This window comes from Nerophis lumbriciformis, linkage group LG22, assembly GCF_033978685.3.
Source record: "Nerophis lumbriciformis linkage group LG22, RoL_Nlum_v2.1, whole genome shotgun sequence".
Classification (NCBI taxonomy): Eukaryota; Metazoa; Chordata; class Actinopteri; order Syngnathiformes; family Syngnathidae; genus Nerophis; species Nerophis lumbriciformis.
In genome coordinates, this window is record NC_084569.2 from 35,256,355 (window position 1) to 35,275,052 (window position 18,698).

The 18,698-nt window shown below is 38.4% G+C and overlaps 1 protein-coding gene across 6 annotated transcripts in view; it reads right to left on the reverse strand.

Annotated features, from left to right (window-relative positions):
- prr12b (proline rich 12b) overlaps positions 1–18,698 on the reverse strand; it is an 82,175-nt gene that overhangs the window by 7,394 nt on the left and 56,083 nt on the right. For all 6 annotated transcript variants that reach the window (XM_061973791.1, XM_061973790.2, XM_061973789.1 and 3 more), the window contains 9 exons: positions 17,006–17,789; positions 14,811–15,412; positions 14,618–14,734; positions 11,584–11,717; positions 6,417–7,156; positions 6,221–6,340; positions 4,588–4,685; positions 4,361–4,492; positions 855–950 (listed from right to left, as the gene is read on the reverse strand). In XM_061973791.1, coding sequence (XP_061829775.1) covers positions 855–950; positions 4,361–4,492; positions 4,588–4,685; positions 6,221–6,340; positions 6,417–7,156; positions 11,584–11,717; positions 14,618–14,734; positions 14,811–15,412; positions 17,006–17,789 — 2,823 coding nt within the window. The remainder of the gene's footprint in view (positions 1–854; positions 951–4,360; positions 4,493–4,587; positions 4,686–6,220; positions 6,341–6,416; positions 7,157–11,583; positions 11,718–14,617; positions 14,735–14,810; positions 15,413–17,005; positions 17,790–18,698) is intronic.

An 18,698-nucleotide genomic window follows, 5' to 3' on the forward strand; every position in this document is an offset into this window, starting at 1 on the left:
TTAATTAATTGTATAATTTTTCTTTTAATAAAAAATGAAAACGGGTCCCACAGATCCAAACACCACACAAGGGTTAATAAGTCTAAGTAATGAGTCTAAAAGTTAACCAGGTTCCAGATTCCTTCTGCTGTGTCTTCTTATTCTCTGGTAGACCATGTGCGCTTCAATGTGTTCATGAGCACCACACGAATATATAGGAAACAATGTTGTTTTTATTTTTGAAAAATGCCCAGATTTTTCCGACATACCCCAATTTAAGAGCGAAAGCGGTCGTGTCTATGAGAAATGGGTAAGTTTAAGTCGACATGTGTTGTAATATTGTTAACTTGATCATTATTGCTAAACACAGCAACATAACAGCAGTCTAGTTACACAGCGTTAGAACATGCACAGAGCGACTTCCTGTTCAGTGCAAAGTAGGCTTCAAATTAAAAGCATGGCAGTATTAACCTTGATTCTACTAAAGCAACTAACAAACATGTTGGGCACACGTTGAAAGATTTGTGCATTTACGAAAGCTTTAAAAGGGTGATATTATGATATTTTTTGTTTATTGGGATAAGGTAAACATCTGTTCAGTATTTTAACATTAAAGTGTTTGATTGTGAGGCATTAAAAGCCACAAAATACAACGGGTCCAACAGACCCACAAACGCTGGCTGAGTAACAACAATATGAACATTACACAAGGGTTAAAGTATTTTGTTAATATTATCAATTGATGTGATCCTCGGTGACATACAGTACACACAAATGGAAGTAAATGTTTGCACAGAAGTACATTTAACAAGATAACTTCTTCCAACATGGTCAGCTACTTTGAATATAAAAAGCGCACAAAGCTGCATCCTTACCTCCTTCTTGCAATGGAGGAAGGTGTGATACTTGTAGTGGTGAAGGGAGTGATACAGACTGTAGATACGGCACGTCTCAATAGAGATCTTCAGATCCTGGAAATGGATGTCACAAAGAATTAGTTTTAGCAGTTATAACAAATATTGTAAATATCATTAACGTGGGTAAGTAGAATGTGAGCAATCAATCACGGGACACGTTAAGTAAGTTGTGATCTTTGCTGAATTGAGACCTTTCCAAAAAGTGACTAGAGTGGGCATGAACCTTTGACCTTCTGCTTTGACATGCAAACTAGCATGGAACCAATCATGTAAGAGCTGCCAGAGCGCGTCATTAGAATTGCAAAAAAAATTCTGTTTGTTTGTTTGTGACGTCACGGTTGTGAAGTTATTACCGTTTTATGTTTTTTAGGGTATTTAAGTGTGATTATTCATAACCAAACCTCCAACCATTTTCCAAATGTCCCCAAACATGTCCTGTTTGTTTGTGCTGCAAACATGTTTGGTGTAACTATTATAGTTTTTAGATGATTAACATTTAATGGTTTTATGTTATTAACGTGAAATTAACGTGTTGTTAATCATAACTAGACACCCTGCCCCCCAAAATAAAGTCTGTTAAAATCTCCACAAATATGTCCTATTCGTTTGTGCTGCAAAAATCTTTAGTCTGTTAGTTTTGAAGTTATTAACGTTTTATGGTTTGATTTCAATTATGTGTAATTAACGTGTTATAATTATAACGAGGATCCCCAACTATGTCCAAATCTCCCCAAACTTGTCCCCATTTTTAGACTGTTATAGTTGAAGTTATTAACATTTTATAGTTGTATGTTAATAATGTGTAATTAACGTGTTATTATTTATAACTAGACCCCCAACTATGTCCAAATCTCCCCAAACTTGTCCCATATTTCGTCTAACTGTTACAGTTTAAGTTATTAACGTTTCATAGTTTTATGTAAATAATGTGTAATTAACGTGTTATTATTCATAACTATGTCCAAATGTCCCATTCGTTTGTGCTGCAAAAATCTTTAGTCTAACTGTTATAGTTTTGAAGGGGCGGCATGGCGTAGTGGGTAGAGCGGCCGTGCCAGAAACCTGAGGGTTGCAGGTTCGCTCCCCGCCTCTTGACATCCAAATCGCTGCCGTTGTGTCCTTGGGCAGGACACTTCACCCTTGCCCCCGGTGCCGCTCACACTGGTGAATGAATGATGAATGAATGATAGGTGGTGGTCGGAGGGGCCGTAGGCGCAAACTGGCAGCCTCGCTTCCGTCAGTCTACCCCAGGGCAGCTGTGGCTACTAATGTAGCTTACCACCACCAGGTGTGAATGAATAATAGGTTCCCACTTCTCTGTGAGCGCTTTGAGTATCTAACAATAGAAAAGCGCGATATAAAATCGAATCCATTATTATTATTATTAAGTTATTAACGTTTTATGGTTTGATGTCAATTATGTGTAATTAACGAGTTATTATTCATAACTAGGATCCCCAACTATGTCCAAATCTACCCAAACTTGTCCCCTTTTTTAGCCTGTTAGTTTAAGTTATTAACGTTTTATGGTTTTATGTTAATAATGTGTAATTAACGTGTTATTATTCATAACTAGACCCCCCCAACTATGTCCAAATCTCCCCAAAATTGTCCCCATTTTTAGTCTGTTACAGTTCAAGGTATTAACGTTTTATGTTAATAATGTGTAATTAACGAGTTACTATTAATAACTTGACCCCAACTATGTCAAAATCTCCCCAAACTTGTCCCCATTTTTAGTCTAAGTGTTATAGTTTTGAAGTTATTAACGTTTTATGGTTTGATGTCAATAATGTCAATTATGTGTAATTAACGTGTTATTGTTCATAACTAGGATCCCCAACTATATCCAAATCTCCCCAAACTTGTCCCTGTTTTTAGTCTGTTAGTTATATGGTTTTATGTTAATAATGTGTAATTAAGGAGTTATTATTCATACCTAGACCCCCCCAAACTATGTCCAAATCTCCCCAAATTTGTCCCCATTTTTAGTTTGTTATAGTTTAAGTTATTAATGTTTTATAGTTTTAATGTTAATAATGTGTAATTAACGTGTTATTATTCATAACTAGACCCCACAACTATGTCCAAATATCCCCAAACATGTCCTATTCGTTTGTGCTGCAAAAATCTTTAGTCTAACTATTATCATATTATCTCAGTGGCCTAGTGGTTAGAGTGTCCGCCCTGAGATCGGTAGGTTGTGAGTTCAATCCCCGGCTGAGTCATACCAAAGACTATAAAAAAATGGGACCCATTACCTCCCTGCTTGGCACTCAGCATCAAGGGTTGGAATTGGGGGTTAAATCACCAAAATGATTCCCGGGCGCGGCCACCGCTGCTGCCCACTGCTCCCCTCACCTCCCAGGGGGTGATCAAGGGTGATGGGTCAAATGCAGAGAATAATCTCGCCACACCTAGTGTGTGTGTGACAATCATTGGTACTTTAACTTTAACTTTATAGTTTTGAAGTTATTAACGTTTTATGGTTTGATGTAAAAAATTTGTAATTAACGTGTTATTATTCATATCTAGGATCCCAAACTTGTCCCCGTTTTTAGTCTGTTAGTTTAAGTTATTAGCGTTTTATGGTTTTATGTTAATGTGTAATTAACGTGTTATTATTCAAAAACTAGACCCCCCCAACTATGTCCAAATCTCCCCAAACTTGTCCCCATTTTTAGTCTAACTGTTACAGTTTAAGTTATTAATGTTTTATGTTAATAATGTGTAATTAACGTGTTATTATTCATAACTAGACCCCCACCCCAACTATGTCCAATCTCCCCAAACATGTCCTATTCGTTTGTGCTGCAACAATCTTTAGTCTAACTGTTATAGTTTTGAAGTTATTAACATGTTATGGTTTGATGTCAATAAAGTGTAATTAACGAGTTATTATTGATAACTAGGATCCCCAACTATGTCCAAATCTCCCCAAACATGTCCCCGTTTTTAGTCTGTTAGTTTAAGTTTTGAACGTATTATGGTTTTGTGTTAATGTGTAATTAACGTGTAATTATCCATAGCTAGACCCCCCCAACTATGTCCAAATCTTCCCAAACTTGTCCCCATTTTTAATATGTTACAGTTCAAGGTATTAACGTTTTATGGTTTTGTGTTAATAATGTGTAATTAACGAGTTAGTATTCATAACTAGACCCCCAACTATGTCCAAATCTCCCCAAACTTGTCCCCGTTTTTAGTCTAACTGTTATAGTTTAGGTTATTAAAGTTTTATGGTTTTATGTTAATAATGTGTAATTAATGTGTTATTCATAACTTGAACCCAATTATGTCCAAATCTACCCAAACTTGTCCCCGTTTTTAGTCTAACTGTTATAGTTTAGATTATTAATGTTTTATGGTTTTATGTTAATAATGTGTAATTAATGTGTTATTATTCATAAATTGACCCCAACTATGTCCAAATCTCCATGTCAATAACGTGTAATTGTGCTTACTTGTTGCTTGGGAACGCTCCTCTTGCCGTGGTTTAGGGTTTTGCGGTTGTAGCATTCACCACCGAGGCGCACTTTAACCGTCCCGGAGTCCAGCGGGTCTGCAGTCATTTTGGGGAACATATGAAGCGCCTCCTAGCGACAGATAGACACACGCACGTGAATAAAAAAAGCTGTAACTTGAGCTCAACTTCCTCCATTGCTGCTGATTGTTTGATGCCATGCTTCACCTGGTGGGGAGCACTCATGTTGGCTCTCCTCAGCAGCTTCTTCTTTTGCTCGCTCAGCATGCTGTCGATCTTCCTCATGGGCGGCAGGTACAACTCGTCTTAAGTATAACAAAAGTAAAACAACACAATTGAATAAAAAAACACGTTATTTCTTCTCATTACCTCCGCCATGTGAGGTGCGGAGGTATATGCAGGTCACGGTTTTTGGATGTTGGGCTTTTTTTTTTTATAGGGTGTTATAGATGACTCCACATTACCTGCATTGGAAGCCATTTTTCACTATTTAGTATGCACGGGAAAAAACATGTATTCATGTCTCACATAATGACAGCGAATGATGGACAAAATAGAAAGTACCCCATTATTACATTCACAAAAATACCTGCAAATTTTGTGACCAGATTACTCTTTTACTCAATCGATACTGATTGTTATTTATTACTCCGGTACTCTTGTCTTGTTCTGTATATTGTACAGTATTTTGTATTTCTACAGTGTTTTGTATATTGTACAGGATTGCTTATTATTTGTATTGGATAGTCTGTTTATTTCAATTGTTAGTTTTTTATTTTATTGGCGTGGCTTTTAACCCAGCATGAGACTTTGAACTGTTTTTAGCTTTTAACTTTTTGAACTGTTTTTAACTTTTAAACTGTTTTTATCTAACAAACTGTTCTTAGGGTAATTTATATTTGCTTTTTAAATGTGTATTTTTATTTTTGTTTTAAATGTTATTTTTTAGTCTGTGTCATGTCTGTGTGATCAGGTTTTATTTTTGGACTTTTTGTGCACTTTTGTTTTGTTTTGTCACCATAGTTACCCATTAGTTTCACCTGTCATGTCACGCACCTGTTTTGAGTCACGCACCTGTTGTTAATCATGTCCATAAGTATTTAAGTTCATTCATTTTCTGTTGTTCGTCCTGACGACCTCACACCACATTTATGCTCTGTCCATTGTTTCATGTCCATGTTCACGCTGCTCCTTTTTTGTCCATGCCAAGTAAGTTTTCTTTATTCAAGCCATAGTTTGCAAGTTTTGTTTAATTTCATAGTTTATTCTCCGCCACTGTGCGCGCTTTCATTTATTCCTTTTTTTGATAATAATAAATCATGTACCTTAATTCCCGTCTCGCCCGTGCCAACTTTCCGTTGCATCCTGGAAAAGCAAACTCCCAAGATCAAGTCGTGACAGTCTGTCCTTTGCCTCCATTTCTTTGTGGTGTACAGCCCTTTGTTTTTCAACTGTGCTTGTCTTTAAAGGGCTTTATAAATAAAGTTGGTATGGTATGGTATGGTTAGTTTTTTATTTTATTTATTTATTTATTTTTTATTCATTTTTTTATTTATTACCTCTTTTTTTACCACATATTTGTTCCCAATACCGCACCTTAAGTTGGAGTCCTTAATCTCGTTTTATACAAATATAATGACAATAAAGTCCATTCTATTCCATTCCAAAAGGAAAGGTAATTTTACATTCAGCTCATTTGCGACATCCTGGCTATTTATTTCCGACATTCCATAAAATACAAAGCCGTTGAGGACGGTCACTCCACAACGTTGTGAGCAGGACGACCTCGCCAATGAGCCTTTTTGACGAGTTGACAGATGTCACAAAATCATCTTCTCACCGTCTGTGTCCTCCAGGGCTTGAATCATGTCGGGGTCGAGCGCCGTGCTGACCAACATCTCCACGTAGCTCCTGAACATCTCCCTCATGGCCCGACTGTTGGCTCCAACCCGCGTCGGCCCTAAAAAAAACCAACAACAAAAAAAGGAACATGCTGAGTTTATGAAGTGTGTTGATGAGTGGAATGTGATGCTGACCTTCAGCTTCGCTGGGGAGGGAGGAGTCCGAGTCGGAGGAGGAAGACGGCACCTCCTTCATCCACTTCTTCCTCTTCTTTGGAGGAGCTTCTGTCTTGTCCTTTGACGTTTTGCTCCTGGACTGACGGGACATTTTCTTTTCAGCTGCTCTTTCTTCCTCCGTCACACACTGCAAAGCACCTCCTTTGTCCTCCAGGACCTCCTTTTCTCCATGATCTCTTCTCACCTCCTTTTGTTTCCCCCTCTCTGTGACACCTCTTTCAGACCATCTCTCCTTCTCTTTATCTCCATCCCTCGCTTCTTTTTGCTGTTTCTCCTTTTCCTTGCTTTCCCGCTCCTGTTCCTCCCTTTCTCTCAGTTCTCTGTTCCTGTTCTCTCGCTCTTTGTGTTCTTTCTCGTTTTTTCCCTTCTCCCCATCTTTTTCCTCCTCCCGACTTTTGAGAGGTGACGTTTTGTCCTTTTCTTTGCGCTCCCGCTCTTTCTGCTCCCTTTCCCGTCTCTCCTTTTGCTCTTTTTCCCCATTCTCTTTTTCTTTTCTGTCCCTCTCCTGCTCCTCTTTTTTCTCCTTCTCCACTTTGTCCTTCCGCTCTCGTTCTAATTTCTCCCTTTGCAGCCTCTCTCCTTGCTCCTTTTCACGTTCTTTCTGCTCCTTCTGTCTGTCCTTGTCCCTCTCGTCTCTGTCCACTCGCGGTGGAGTTTGGTTGTGAGTGGCAGGCAGTGGTTTTGGCAGCGCTTGTCGCCTGACGGGTGAAAAAAAAGAGACAAAAATATTGCATTGAAGGGACTCATTAATAACTAAGGACAAATACATATGCATACAATTATTTTGTGCTAAAACAAATAAACTACAAACCCCGTTTCCATATGAGTTGGGAAATTGTGTTAGATGTAAATATAAACGGAATACAATGATTTGCAAATCATTTTCAACCCATATTCAGTTGAATATGCTACAAAGACAACCTATTTGATGTTCAAACTCATAAACTTTATTTTTTTTTGCAAATAATCATTAACTTTAGAATTTGATGCCAGCAACACGTGACAAAGAAGTTGGGAAAAGGTGGCAATAAATACTGATAAAGTTGAGGAATGCTCATCAAACACTTATTTGGAACATCCCACAGGTGAACAGGCAAATTGGGAACAGGTGGGTGCCATGATTGGGTATAAAAGTAGATTCCATGAAATGCACAGTCATTCACAAACAAGGATGGGGCGAGGGTCACCACTTTGTCAACAAATGCGTGAGCAAATTGTTGAACAGTTTAAGAAAAAACTTTCTCAACCAGCTATTGCAAGGAATTCAGGGATTTCACCATCTACGGTCCGTAATATCATCAAAAGGTTCAGAGAATCTGGAGAAATCACTGCACGTAAGCAGCTAAGCCCGTGACCTTCGATCCCTCAGGCTGTACTGCATCAACAAGCGACATCAGTGTGTAAAGGATATCACCACATGGGCTCAGGAACACTTCAGAAACCCACTGTCAGTAACTACAGTTGGTTGCTACATCTGTAAGTGCAAGTTAAAACTCTCCTATGCAAGGCAAAAATTGTTTATCAACAACACCCAGAAACGCCGTCGGCTTTGCTGGGCCTGAGCTCATCTAAGATGGACTGACACAAAGTGGAAAAGTGTTCTGTGGTCTGACGAGTCCACATTTCAAATTGTTTTTGGAAACTGTGGACGTCGTGTCCTCCGGACCAAAGAGGAAAAGAACCATCCGGATTGTTATAGGCGCAAAGTTGAAAAGCCAGCATGTGTGATGGTATGGGGGTGTATTAGTGCTCAAGACATGGGTAACTTACACATCTGTGAAGGCGCCATTAATGCTGAAAGGTACATACAGGTTTTGGAGCAACATATGTTGCCATCCAAGCAACGTTACCATGGACGCCCCTGCTTATTTCAGCAAGACAATGCCAAGCCAGGTGTTACATCAACGTGGCTTCATAGTAAAAGAGTGCGGGTACTAGACTGGCCTGCCTGTAGTCCAGACCTGTCTCCCATTGAAAATGTGTGGCGTATTATGAAGCCTAAAATAGCACAACGGAGACCCCCGGACTGTTGAACAACTTAAGCTGTACATCAAGCAAGAATGGGAAAGAATTCCACCTGAGAAGCTTAAAAAATGTGTCTCCTCAGTTCCCAAACGTTTACTGAGTGTTGTTAAAAGGAAAGGCCATGTAACACAGTGGTGAACATGCCCTTTCCCAACTACTTTGGCACGTGTTGCAGCCATGAAATTCTAAGTTAATTATTATTTGCAACAAAAAAAAAAAGTTTATGAGTTTGAACATCAAATATCTTGTCTTTGTAGTGCATTCAATTGAATATGGGTTGAAAAGGATTTGCAAATCATTGTGTTACGTTTATATTTACTTCTAACACAATTTCCCAACTCATATGGAAACGGGGTTTGTACATTAATAATGTTGTTAAGACCTGTTTTCTTTTAGTTTATGGGTGTCTTTCTGGTGTTTTCTGGGTTCACTTCCTGTCTTGCACTCTTATTTTGGTTCCACTTCCTGTTTTGTTTACATTGTCTTTACATATACTCTGCTTCTGAGCACTTCCCCCCTCACCTGCAGTGAGTCAACATGTTTTGTTGACTCACTGCAGTGTGCTTAGTGTCTACATGCTAATAGCGCTCACGTTTCATGCATTCTATACTAAAAAATAATTCCTGTTACTCAAACTTTTTATTCCCTGGGGCCAAGAGTTCTTGACAGCGCCCATGTTTTTAAGAAAACTACCGGACAAGGAAAACATTGTTTGTAATTTTGCTGCATGGATCACAAAACAAAAAGACACTTTGAAGTATTTTGGACAAGAGGTTATTAACCTTTTGGATCAAACTGTTCCACTACTGAGGGGCCCCGTGGCCCACTCAAATATTAATAGTCTTACTTTTGATTTTAATCTTATTCAATGATTATATGTCAAATGTTATGAAACCATGTGACTATTATTTATTTAACCCATAAACCTTAGCCTTAGGTCAGGCTGATTGAGAAAAAATAAATAATTAACTGCATTGTATCCATCCATCCATTTTCTACTGCTTATTCCCTTCGGGGTCGAGAGGGGCGCTGGAGCCTATCTCAGCTACAATCGGGCGGAAGGCGGGGTACACCCTGGACAAGTCGCCACCTCATCGCAGGGCCAACACAGATAGACAGACAACATTCACACTCACATTCACACACTAGGGCCAATTTAGTGTTGCCAATCAACCTATCCCCAGGTGCATGTCTTTGGAGGTGGAAGGAAGCCGTAGTACCCGGAGGGAACCCACGCAGTCACGGGGAGAACATGCAAACTCCACACAGAAAGATCCCAAGCCCGGGATTGAACTCAGGACTACTCAGGACCTTTGTATTGTGAGGCAGACGCACTAACCCACCGTGCTGCCTAAGGACAAATAAATACGCATACAATTATTTTGTGCTAAAATAAATAAACTACATTAATAATGTTGTTATGACCTGTTTCATTAGGTTTTTCTTTGTTTAGTTTATGGTTGTCTTTTGGTGTTTTCTGGGTTCACTTCCTGCATGTGGGCGTGCAGCTAGCCATTCCCTGTACACGCCCCCATTTAAATAAGCAAATTCTATCTAAGTTAGCCATGCGCCTTAGATGCCACGCTCTGAGATGAAGAAGTGCTCACCCCCTTTGAAAAGACAGGTAAAACTTCACAAAAGGTGAGAAACCATGTGCGTGACTCTGATTACCCCCAAGATAAATGTGTAATTTACAGCAAAATGTGTTCATACATTAGCCTGCTCACAGCCAGATTAGAGTTTTGCATGAAAATCATGTAATATTTGGTTTAAAATATTTTTAATTTAAACATGCCAGCATACCAAAAAGAATAGACTTAGACTAAGACAAACTCTAATGATTCACCAGGGAATTTGTTCCTTCTTTTTTTTTTTTTTTTTTTTTTAAAGAAAAGATAAGTGATTAAAAGTTGAGAAGAACACCAAGAATTAGAGATGTTATCGGCCGATAAATGCGTTAAAATGTAATAAATCGGAAATTACCGGTATCGTGTTTTTTTATTATCAGTATCGTTTTTTTAATTATTATTATTATTTTTATTAAATCAACATAAAAAACACAAGATATATTTACAATTAGTGCACCAACCCAAAAAACCTCCCTCCACCATTCATTCACACAAAAGGGTTGTTTCTTTCTGTTATTAATATTCTGGTTCCTACATTATATATCAATATATATCAATACAGTCTGCAAGGGATACAGTCCGTAAGCACACATGATTGTGCGTTCTGCTGGTCCACTAATAGTACTAACCTTTAACACTTAATTTTACTAATTTTCATTCATTATTAGTGTCTATGTAACGGTTTTTATATTGTTTTACTTTCTTTTTTATTCAAGAAAATGATTTGTTTTATAAAAATTTTTTAAAAGTACCTTATTTTCACCATACCTGGTTGTCCAAATTAGGCATAATAATGTGTTAATTCCACAACTGTATATATCGGTTGATATCGGTATCGGTAATTAAAGAGTTGGACAATATCGGAATATCGGATATCGGCAAAAAGCCACTATCGGACATCCCTACCAAGAATAAAGTAAAATTAAGGAAGTCAAAGGAGCTACTGTGATGTGCTGCCACTCTTTCAGGCGCACGTGACATAAAAAAAAAAAGAAAAAATACTCAATTTATTATTAGAACATAAGAGAGCTACTTGCGGTAGCAGCCCCGTAACACAAAATCGGGCCACTGCTGCAGCTGTCGCAAGAAGTCACGAGAACACATTGTGACGGCAATAGGTGGCAAAAAATGATATATCAATTACAATTAAAATATTAATAATAATTTTGTGTCTTTGCTTTGACCTTTTACATTGTTGAAATCCAATGTTGGCAAAGCCCGACGACCACCTCTGTGAAGTACCCACGGCATGTAGAAACGTGCGTACTTGAGCCATGAAGTTCCACGTTCAGTTCACTCTTGATGCATCTCAACTGTGCTGTGAAAAAGGCCGCACGCCATATTTTTTTGTGCGTACGCACGCTTAATACATGAGGCCCCAGGACTTATACGGGTTGTCAACATAAACGTAGCGGACCTAAAATCTAAATATCTACATATAAACATTTTCAATATCCGACCACCTGACTTACCTCATGGTCAGACCAGTCCTGTGCCATGGTTTTCTGGAACACACTCTGACATAGTCTTTCTTGTTGACATTCTCCAGGAACTTCACATACAAACGCTGATATCGCATTTTGGCATCACCAAAATAACCCAGGTACTGAGGAAAAGAGAAATGAAAAAGTCAGTACACAATTTGTCAGAAAGAATTGCGGGTAAAGATGTGTATCGTTGACGTTTTAACCAATGCGGTACTCTCTGTACTTTGAACTATCAGTACTTTTAAAATGTTGCTGGTGCTTAAACCGTGCCAGAATTGGTACTTAAAAAAATGGAAAACAAACCATTCAAATTTTGTTTTTTTTAAAAACAATTCCTTTGTATTTTTATCAATATCAATCAATCAATAACCTTTATTTAACCTGGTAAAAAACTCATTGAGATTAAGATCTCTTTTCCAAGAGTGACCTGCCCAAAAGGGCAGCAAGACAAAGTTACAGAAATACATACAAGAACAAAAACTGCAGCAGTCACACACCACAATTAAAAATTACTTACATATGTTAACATAAAAACATGTGATAGGTCAAAACAATGTATAAAATGTTTCAGTAAAAACAACTTCAAAACAAGTACAATCCCCATTAGAAACAGTTTCTTGATCCTTTAAAATGGCCTGAAATTCTCCCAAAGTGATGAGTTCAGGTAACCTCAGATCCTTCTGTAAATTATTCCATGACCATGGAGCAGCATATCTCAACGCTTTTTTTCCAAGATTTGTGTTAGCTCTATGAACAAACATTCTTAGTATGTTCTGTGACCTTAAGACTGGAATCTCTACACATAAAAGAACACAAATAAGAGGGAACTAGCTCAAGAAATGATTTATACATAAAACACAACCATCGAGAAAATCTGCGTACTGACAAAAATGAACAGTTTTCCTTTGCATAGAAAAATGGCCGCTTTTTTTCATTACATTACTTTTTTTGCTCTTTTTTGTTATTTTTACTGTGTTGTTTTTTACCTGTGTAATAATTCATAATAGTAAACTTTGTCACTTATAACACAAAGCTGACATTAAGTTGTGTCTTTAAAAAACTGAATATATATGGTCTTTTTTAGAATTATTATTTTTTTCACAAAATAAACAAATATCAAAATGGCCCCCGCATACTTTGACTTGTTAAAATGTGGCCCTTCTTGGAAAAATGTGCGACATCCCTGCACTAGATGAAGCCCGCGTATCACAGTTTGAGATCTAAACAAACCTTAAACCTCTTAAGGCCCAAGCTGTTTGTTTACATGCTTTTTTTTATTCCTCTTTGCTATTTGGGCTTATTGGACCCTAATTAGAATAAAAACTAAGAATCATCTTTTTATATGATGTACTTAGTCCATAAGTAACAAACGTGTACTTCATGTTTAGTGACATGCTAATTCTTATTTTTACACTTTTTTTCCTCCAAATTCCATTGTATGTTATACTCTTCTGACACCACCAGATGGCAGTATAAGTGTCCACATAAGCGGCCATAAGACCCCAATTCAGTAGTGTACACAATTTTGGAAATAAGAGCTAAAAGGTGCTGTCCACGCATGTGGCCACTAAGGCTTTTAGATTAAGGCAAATTTTAAGACATGCTTTTGATTGATTCATTGATTGAAACTTTTTATTAGTAGATTGTACAGTACAGTACATATTCCGTACAATTGATCACTAAATTGTAACACCCGAATAAGTTTTTCAACTTGTTTAAGTCAGGGTCCACGTAAATCAATTCATGGTACAAATATATACTATCAGCATAATACAGTAATTACACAAGTTAATCATCAGAGTATATACATTGAATTATTTACATTATTTACAATCCGGGGGGTGGGATGTGGAGGGGAGGGGGCAGGTTTGGTTGATATCAGCACTTCAGTCATCAACAATTGCATCATCTGAGAAATGGACATTGAAACAGTGTAGGTCTGACTTGGTAGGATATGTACAGCGAGCAGAGAACATAGTAGGTTCAGAAAGCATAAGAACAAGTATATACATTTGATTATTTACATTTGATCATTTACAATCCGGGGACGTGGGATGTGGAGGGGGGAGGGTGTTAGTCTAGGGTTGAAGTTGCCTGGAGGTGTTCTTTTAGTGCAGTTTTGAACGAGGATAGAGATGCACTTTCTTTTACACCTGTTGGGAGTGCATTACATATTGATGTGGCATAGAAGGAGAATGAGTTAAGACCTTTGTTAGATCGGAATCTGGGTTTGACGTGGTTTGTGGAGCTCCCCCTGGTGTTGTGGTTATGACGGTCATTTACGTTATGGAAGTAGTTTGACATGTACTTCGGTACCAGGGAGGTGTAGCGGATTTTATAGACTAGGCTCAGTGCAAGTTGTTTTACTCTGTCCTCCACCCTGAGCCAGCCCACTTTGGAGAAGTGGGTAGGAGTGAGGTGGGATCTGGGGTGGAGGTCTAGAAGTAACCTGACGAGCTTGTTCTGGGATGTTTGGAGTCTAGATTTGAGGGTTTTGGAGGTGCTAGGGTACCAGGAGGTGCATGCGTAATCGAAAAAGGGTTGAATGAGAGTTCCCGCTAGAATCTTCATGGTGCTTTTGTTGACCAGAGCGGAGATTCTGTAGAGAAATCTTGTTCGTTGGTTGATCTTTTTGATTACCTTGGTTGCCATTTTATCACAGGAAAGATTAGCCTCTAGAATGGAACCGAGGTAGGTGACCTCATCTTTCCTGGTGACAACAACGTCACCCACTTTTAGAGTGAAGTCACTGACTTTCTTAAGGTTGATGCGGGACCCAAATAGGATGGATTCCGTTTTACCTAAGAGTATGGATAGCTTATTGTCAGCGAGCCAGATGCAAGTTCTACAGAGTTCAGCACTGAGGATTTTTTCCACCTGTGACTTGTCCTTGCCGGATACCAGCAGGGCCGAGTCATCCGCAAACAGGAACATGCATGTATGCATGTATTCACGGTGGACGGGCACTCGACCTAAAGGAGTTGAAGTGCATTGAAGGCAAACAAAAAGTCAAACTCACATTACTGGTCGCACAGAACTGCCTTTGACCGTCTTTGATCTCAGGGCTAAATTTCTGAAGCAAGGCTTTCTGGACCCTCCAGATGGGTGGAGGCTCCCGTCCGGTCTGCAAGGCCATCTGATGAGGCAAAATGAACGGGGTGTGCGGTTTATGCTAGGTTATTTAGCCGCCATGCTTACTTCCTCTGACTCACCTTAAGTGTACCGATGTCCTCCGTTCGAATGACGAACTCGTCCCGTTCACGGAAGATCCCCTCGCCGCCGCTCTCGCTGTCCTCCGCCTCACTCTCGCCAGCGATCGCCGCATCCGCTTGTTTCTTCGCCAGGTGCAAGGCGGTAAGCCGCTGGGATGCCGGGGCCTCTTCCGGGGTTGGAGGGGAAGGGTGTGGGGAAGAGGAAGCAGATGACTGGGAGGAGGGGGAAGCCTGCCCAGCTTCAGGTTCCTGGTCCTGGTCTTGGTCCTGGTCCGAGCACGACGGGGGCGGTGTGGTGGATGGAGGGGGTATGGAGTGGATCTGGGGAAGGTTGGAGAGGGGTGGCGAGGGGATGGCCGGGGGAGAGGTGGAGGGGGGTGGCGAGGTGACGGCAGTCGGAGCCGGTTGGTAGGCGACGTGCTGCTGCTCGGAGCGAGGATAAGGTGGATCCGCCACTTCTCCCTCCCGGATCGGCTGCGGGGACGGCACGGAAGGACACGCGGGAGGGTGGGGCGAGGGTGAAGAGAAGGTGGGCGGTGAAGAGGAAACGGACGGCGATGCGGACAGAGGTGCGGGAGCCAGAGCAGGACTTGGTGGAGGACCTGGACCACAGGGAGGGGGAAAGAAGAAGTCAGCTTGACTTTCTACTAAAGTGCACGTGACAGTAAAGTAACTCCTTCGATTCAGAGGACATGATGGAGGTAGGCCACTGTTGCGAGCCACCAATTTTCCTCTCAGGGAATAAAATACACTGGTGCCAAGTAATTTTGGATGACATATATGTTGAGTAAAAAGGACCCCAGAGACAGAATGGTACAATACCACGTTTTACTGAAGCTTCAGAAGACCACCCCTTGCAATGCAACCATAGCATCAGCAAGCAAGGTTATGGAGGTTAATTTGTGTCTTTATTACAAAAGCTTTTTTTTGGCACTGAATTTATGTAACTGAATTTTTCGCGTTTGAATTTTGTGAACGGAATTTTTTTCACATCAAATTATGCTGACAATTCAGAGAAAAAAAATCTGTGAAAAAAGATTCAGTGTGTAAAATGTCAGTGTGAAAAAAAATTGGTGTATAAAAGTTCAATGTTTTAAACTTCTGTGTATAAAAATTGAGTGTAAAAAAATGTAGTGAATAAAAATTCAGTGTAAAAAAAATCAGTGTATAAAAGTTCAGTGTTTTAAAATTCTGTGTATAAAAATTCAGTGTAAAAATATATATTGTATAAAAATTCAGTGTAAAGAAATTCAGTGTTTTAAAATTCTGTGTAAAAAAAATTACTGTATAAAAATTCAGTGTAAAAAATTGAAGTGTATAAACATTCTGTGGATAAAAAATCAGTGTAAAAAATTGAAGTGTATAAACATTTAGTATAAAAAAATCAGTGTACAAGAATTCAGTGTTCAGTGTAAAAAAATCAAGTGCATACAAATCCAGTATAAAAAAATCAGTGTATAAGAATTCAGTGTTTTAAAATTCAGTGTATTAAAATTCACTGTAAGAAATGTAGTGTATAAAATTTAAACGTTAAAAAAATCAGTGTATAAGAATTCAGTGTTTTAAAAATCTGTGTCTAAAAATGTAGTGTAAAAAAAACAACATCATTGTATAAAAATTCAGTGTTTTAAAATTATGTGTATTAAAATTCACTGTAAGAAATGTAGTGTATAAAATTTCAGCGTAAAAAAAAATCAATGTATAAGAATTCAGTGTTTTAAAATTCTGTGTATAAAAATTCAGTGTTTTAAAATTCTGTGTATAAAAATTCAGTGTAAAAAAAATCAGTGTATAAAAATGTAGTGTTTTAAAATGTAGTGTATAAAAATTCAGTGTAAAAAATGTAGTGTATGAAATTTCAGTGTAAAAAAAAAAATCAGTGTACAAAAATCCAGTGTCTTAAAATTCAGTGTAAAAAAAATCAGTGTATAAAAATGTAGTGTAAAAAATGTAGTGTATACAAATTCAGTGTAAAAAAATTCAGTGTATAAAAAATCAGTGTTTTGAAATTCTTTGTATAAAAATTCAGTGTAAAAAAAAATGTAGTGTACAAAAATTCAGTGCAAAAAAATGTAGTGTATAAAAATTCAGTGAATAAAATTCAGTGCTGAAAAATTCTGTGTCACAAACTTTGCTGCTTTACGGGATGGACGTCAAATGTAATAGTTTCCATCTTGAGTTGATGTTTGTCTTACCTTCAGTCTTAGAAGTCTCCAAGGTCTCCCTTTTAGACAGCATGTCGTCTTCCTTCACCTCCTGCTCTACCACATCTTCCTGCTGCGGATCCTGTGGCTCTCTCCTCATTCCTTCATCATCTGCAGTCATCTCTCCTCCTACCTCTTCCTCCTCAATCTTTTCTCCTGTCGGCTCGCTTTCCCCTTCCACTTCGCACCGTGACAAGACAAAGTTGTCCTCGGGGGTGTGACACTCATCGTAAGCGAGCGTCCCCTCCTCCCCGTTGGACATTGCGGTAGAGCAGGCGAGAGGAGGCAAGGGGCTGAGTGGAGGCTCCTGTGGGGTCGGTGGAGAGAGGTTAGATGGTACTTTGACCATGGCCGAGGCCATGGCAGCAGCCAGAGAGTGGGGGGTGTCATAGAGGGCAGAGATGGCGGACGAGATGCTCTTCTGCAAGTCCTGATTTTTGCTGACTGAGTCCTCCTCATCAGAGGAGAAGGTGGGCAGCGCCTCCAAGTTCCCTTTCAACTCCTCATCCAGAGGCTTGCAAGGACTCTGACAGCTACCGAGGGGGAGGTCTGCCCCATCGCCTCCTCCCTCCTCGCTGAACGCCCCCTGTGGTGGGGTCGTCGGCAGTGGCGGAGTCGGTGTTATGGGCCTAATCCCACCTTTGTGGCAGGAACAGGCTTCCTGTTCACAGCCATCATCGCCCAGTTCCAGGCATGATGGTTTTTTGCCCGTCTTCAGGAAGTCCAAAAAAGAGGACATGAAGCCAGGTTTGAAGTCAAAAGCCTTCTCATCAACCTGAAAAAAGGAGCAGAACTTGAATTATTTGAAATAGATTTTTTTTGTATTTAATGTTTCTGACATTTCTATTGTAGTGCAAAGATCTTAAAGTGATGATTTGCCACGGTTACGGTGAGAGGGCGCTAACTTTAAAGTTCTATTCCCGCCCTCTTCCTGCATGTAAGCAGCGCCCAGTTAAATACAGTATACAAAATAAAAGAAAGTAAAGGAAAATAAAATAGAATAAAGTAAAATAGAATAGAATAGCGTAAAATAAAATAAAATAGAATACAATAAAATAGAATAAAAAGTAACGTTTAAATATATATAAAATAAAGTAAAATAAAATAGAATAAAGTAAAACAGAATAGAATAGCGTAAAATAAAATTGAATAAAATAAAATTGAATAAAATGTAACATTTAAATACAGTATATCAATTAAAATAAAGATAAATAAAATAGAATAAAGTTAAACAGAATAGAATAGCGTAAAATTAAATTAAATGTAATGAAATACAATAGAATAAATTGTAACATTTAAACACAGTATTTAAAATAAAATAAAGTACAATAAAATAGAATAAAATAAATTAGAATAGTGTAAAATAGTATACAAATAAAATAGAATACAATGTAACATTTAATTATAATATATAAATAAAATAAAGTAAAGAAAAATAAAATAGAATAAAATAGAATAGAATAGCGTAAAAAAGAATAGAACAGCGTAAAATATAATACAATGTAATAAAATAAATGAGTATAAAATGTAACATTTAAATACAGTATACACAAATAAAATAAAGTAAAATACAATAGAATAAAATAAAATAGAATAGCGTAAAATAAAATGTAATGAAATAGAATAAAATGTAACATTTAGATACAGTATATACAATAAAATAAAGTGAAGCAAAATAAAATAG